This window comes from Antrostomus carolinensis, unplaced genomic scaffold (assembly GCF_000700745.2).
Source record: "Antrostomus carolinensis isolate BGI_N321 unplaced genomic scaffold, ASM70074v2 scaffold21088, whole genome shotgun sequence".
In the NCBI taxonomy this organism is placed as follows: domain Eukaryota; kingdom Metazoa; phylum Chordata; class Aves; order Caprimulgiformes; family Caprimulgidae; genus Antrostomus; species Antrostomus carolinensis.
In genome coordinates, this window is record NW_010335387.1 from 7,231 (window position 1) to 12,282 (window position 5,052).

Sequence of the window (5,052 nt, forward strand, 5' to 3'; positions counted from 1 at the left end):
CATGTGACTCAGTAGAGGTCTCAGGCACTTCCAGTGAAGCTTCCTATCAAGCTGTTAGAAAAGAACTGTATTCTCTTAAATGATGCTACTGAGGCCAGCTGCATCACAGCTAACAAAGCTTCCAACCAAAACTGCAGTTCCTCAGTTACACAATGTGACGACAAACATATCCAAGATCTGTCCATGTGACAACTTCCACCTTCACAATCCACTCTCAGCCACAAAGGTTGCACAGAAAAGGTTCAAAGATGAAGTGCCTCACACAAGACCCTGTTCTAGACAGTCGCAGCATTCTGCTGAGGCATTCTGCTGCCCTGGTCTTCTAGCATGAAATAAACTCTTCTTCTCTGATGAGTTAAAACAGAAACATACCTACAACAGAAGCCCAAGAACTTCTTCACCAGTTCACCATCGCCTACTCAGATAAATAGGTATCTTAAAGACAAAAATGGGCTCTTTTTTAAAAAAATAGTATTAGTTGTCCTTCCACTCCTCTCTCTTGCCAACCACTGAGAGCTGCTGAAACACCCTCTTGGTCAAGGCCAGTCTCCTGGCACCTGTGGGGTTTCCATACCTCTGTAAGCGTGATTCGAGGAAGGGCAGTCGCTCCTCTCTCAAGCTCCCTCCACACAACTCCCCTATTCCTGGTACGAGGAGATCAACAGCTGCAACCTTGAAAGAAAGAAACCTAATGTCAGTCACGCCGTGTAGCTACACAGTTCACAGCACAAGTACAGTTGACATTGGATGGCTCTTTGTAAAAAGCTACTGTAATTCTTTTATTGAGTCCAGGACACTTAGGTAAGTAGTTGGAAATGGTTGAAATGTCCCTTGTTGACAGGAGAAGGCTGGGAGGGAACTTTACAATGATAAAAATCAGTAAGCCTACAGAAAACCTCAACAAGTGGAGTGATGTTCCAGACTGAGGACATCTACAGCAGGTGGTGTGAACTGAATCCCACCAGGTTATTCTGGTGACAACCTGTGCAGGTAGGCAAGCCTGTGCTGGGTATAAAGACCCTGACAGCAACTCACAAGGAGGCACAGACACAAGAGCAAGTTTCCTGAAACCCTGATTTCGTTAGAGTTCAAGCTGTTCTGTTGCTTGTAGGTTGTGTTTACTCCAGCTGCTTCCACTCCTTGAGCTCTAGAGTTAATGATACCAATGGATCAATGGCACTCGTGCAAATCATAGTGATAAGATCCCAGTGTTATCACCTGTCAGGTGTGGTCTGGTTTTCTTCTCTGTTTTGTTTTGTAGAGTTACTTCTCTTATCTCAGAGCTGGACTGGTGCTAGAATTAAAGCCAGTGAAGTGGCAGCAGCACATGCTGGGGTAGTCACTCTTTTTAGTAGAAGCAATGTTTGAGATTGTCTCAGTTCATTTGGGAAATCAGACCTTCAAAGTATGAGTCTTGTGGAGGACAAGTTTATGTCTGTGTCCATCTGCTATTTAAGGATTACACTAGATTTGCATGACAAGAGAATCATGGGCTGCTCGGAGTCATGTAATTACAGGCATTCCACCTAGTCACAGAAGTCACAGAATCCCAGAATTGCCTTGATTGGAAAAGCCCTTTAGGATCATCGAGTCCAGTCATGAACCCAACACTGACAAGTCCCCTATGACTAACCCATGTTCCTCAGCACTATGTCTACACGACTCTTCAATCCCTCCAGGGATGGGGACTCCACCACTGCCCTGGGCAACCCCTTCCAATGCCTCAGAACCCTTTCAGCAAAGAAATTCTTCCTCACATCCCATCTCAACTGCCCTGGGCACAACTTGAGCCCATTTCCTCTTGTCCTGTCACTTGTTCCTTGGTTGAACAGACCCACCCCCCCCTCTCTCCACCCTCCTCCAAGGGACTTGGACAGAGCCAGAAGGTCTCCCCTCAGCCTCCTTTCCTCCAGGCTCAACACCCCCAGTTCCCTCAGCCGGGAACTCAGCACACTTGTGCTCCAGACCCTTCCCCAGCTCCGTTGCCCTTCTCTGGACACGCTCCAGCACCTCCATGTCCTTCTTGGAGTGAGGGGCCCAACACTGAACCCAGCACTCGAGCTGTGGCCTCACCAGTGCCCAGGACAGGGGGAAGAGAACTTCCCTGGTCTTACTGGCCACACTATTGCTCATCCAGGCCAGGATGCCCTTGGCCTTCTTGGCCACCTGGAAAAAGTCTACCAGCAAAAGAAATAAACTATGTCAAATCTGTCTCAAAGTACTTAAGCAAAAACTTAACTCTACCCAACTCCTGAATCCTCCTCCTGTTGTTTCTGCATTGGGGATTTCTTCTACAACAGGAAAATGACTGAACAGGCTCACCTGATGGTCACATCTTATTTTGAACTACTTGATCAGAGGCCCAGCAGAAGACTATCCTCATCTGTCTGTCTCTCAGTAGACTAAGACACATACATAGCCAAAAAAGAAGTGGAAGTGTGACCAATGGACTCACTGTGTGTTGAGGTCCATCTTCGTTGTCCCGCATGTAGAAAGGTTTGAGGTCGTATGGGTAGTTAATCACAAACACGGGAACTTCACCACAGTGCTTCACCAGGTACTTTTCGTGTTCTGTTTGGAGGTCACAGCCCCACTGTAAAGACAGCAAAAGGGACCTGGAATCCTCCTGGGGTGCATCTTGCCTGTGGCAAGAGACACGTCAAAATCCCTGAGTAGGAGAGATGTGAACCTTTGAATAACATCAAACCAAACACCCCAACTTCTCACACAGGCCACTGGGAAAATTTGCTAAGGAGACACAGAGTTTTATGAGTTTTAAGGCAGAGCAAAACAATGACAATAATACAGTTTAACTTCCACAGAAGAGGGCCAGATTATCTTGCATAAAGCCCAGCATCTGGTATCAAATCAGAAAAAAAACCCCTAAACAAACAAACAAAAACCCCCAAACCACACTCTGCATAGCTTAAGGGAAACAGGCACCTATCCAAAATCAGCTTACTCCATCCAGCAAACCAGCCTTATTTCACTGTTACCTTTGGTATATAAAAAGCAGCTTTACTAGGCTGACTGCTCTCTTCCCTGCTGTGTCCTGTTACATGCTACATTAATTCTCATTTAAGACAATCCAGGATCCTATTAATCAATTCTTTGTTGTCAGAAACTTTGGACATTTGCAATATCCTTCACTTCTTGTTTCTTCCAGCAATGTTGTAATTTCTGTAGCTTTTGACTAGAGACCTCCAACCCACTACAGGATGTGTAAAGAATATTAGGGGACTTGAAGGGGAAGAGTGGAACAGATATTCTGCAGACTCTTCTCATCTGAAAATATCCTGAATTTGTTTTCTCAGATCAAGGTAGTACAATATAGGATTTGAGGTTTTACACCCACTTGTACAGAGACAAAACAGCTACCCAGCTGGCTATGAAGGTGGCTTCAGCCAGAGGGTTATCTTCCTCAAAGCATCAGAACAAGATAGAGATTAATCAGTACACACATGAGATGAGCACCACCATGAATGTTCTCCCTACTGGTGTGGATTTGAAATTGGGCAAAATATGATTTTCAGAAAACCTTAATCTAACAGTGTTACAAAGACTAGCATGTGATTCTTTTTCCCTTCACAAGGGATTCCCTTTATCTATATCTATATCTATATCTATATTAAATGGTATTTTGACAAGGTTTTGGCTTATTACTCCTTGTCAAACTTTTGGTGGTGTCCTAACATCACTCCTTTATTTGAGGACTATTACAGCAACCTGTCTTAGATAACAGCTACTGAATCCACACAACACACTCGGCACTACTGGCATACAGGAAAGAGAAGAGCTTTTTGCCAAAGCCTTGGTCCTTCAACAGCAAACTCATCACTTCCTTCCCTGCAAAAGTTACATGTTCTTCTGCTACACAACCTACTCCTGCTCCTGCTCCCATTTCACCCCCTAAAAGGGCAAAAGTTATACCTGGGTTACAAGTGAGCAAACACGCCAGAAGGCAGATGACCTGTGAGAAGTAGCAGCTCTTGTGGTATCATCTACAAAGTTCAGGCTGGCTGTGTGCATGAACAGGCACAGGGACAAGCCACCAGGCAACTACCTACCTCTGGTTTGAAAGTGAAAGTTTGAGAAGCTCGTTTCAAAATTTCCACTGCTTCACTGTAGGAAATTCTGCAAGAGGGAAAAAAAAAAAAAGTCTTTAAGATAACTATGAAAGGAATAACAAGGAAGTTTTCTGGCTAAGTGCCACACTGCAAAATTAAAGAGGCATTTCCCCACCACCATGCCAACTTGTGCTGTGATGTCAGACTTCCCAGAAATGCTTCTTTGGACAGAAATCAAAAACCATTTTATATGGCAAGAACCTGTAGCTTCAAGAACCTTATGTTTTCCTGTGCTTCAGCTACATGCAGGGCAGGAAGCACGAAGCTCTCAAGACCTTTTGCATTATTGCAATGTTGCATTTCAGTCACAAGTGAGTTCTGTAGAGATTTGCTTCATAGAAATTTGTGGATTTGTATTTTTTTTTTAAGAAAACAACGTGCCCTCATCAGCACAGCTCCAACAACACAGCTCCACTGCTCAGCACGGTGTTAGGCAAAAACAGGGCTTGTAACTCAAACATTTTCATTTGACTTTGTAAAAATCACAAGATTTATTTGCAGTAATGTTTCTCTACTCCTCTGACATATCTGAGAGCAGATTCTCCACTGATTTCCATCAGTACAAAAGAACAGCATCAAGGCAGAGCACAGAAAAAGTGTAGTGAAAAATGCTGCAGGTTTGATAACTGGGAATCAATACTCAATGGAAGATACTTTTGCTGACAAGTTTTCTAAGCAAATGTGGACAGAAAGAAGAAAGAATAATCTCATTGTAGTAATTTCATCTCTCTGTATCATTGGTTAAATCAAATTATAAACCAAATTCCCTAAAAAGCATGAGCTCTTTACATCCAGCTACAAGGTTTCACCAAAACAGACTTGTGGAGGAAATATCTCAGGAAGGAATACATTGCTCCATGTGTTTGGGTTATGCAAGGCCATGGTCCAAATGAGGTTCAACACATGGAACCGGTGTGTGTAAGCC

The 5,052-nt window shown here is 43.9% G+C and overlaps 1 protein-coding gene across 1 annotated transcript in view; it reads right to left on the reverse strand.

Annotated features, from left to right (window-relative positions):
• Window positions 1-5,052, reverse strand: part of LOC104530057 (probable asparagine--tRNA ligase, mitochondrial) — a gene marked incomplete at both ends in the record, with an annotated part of 8,963 nt that overhangs the window by 1,604 nt on the left and 2,307 nt on the right. The window contains 3 exons of the mRNA XM_010174531.2: window positions 575-672; window positions 2,456-2,593; window positions 4,068-4,134. Coding sequence (XP_010172833.2) covers window positions 575-672; window positions 2,456-2,593; window positions 4,068-4,134 — 303 coding nt within the window. The remainder of the gene's footprint in view (window positions 1-574; window positions 673-2,455; window positions 2,594-4,067; window positions 4,135-5,052) is intronic.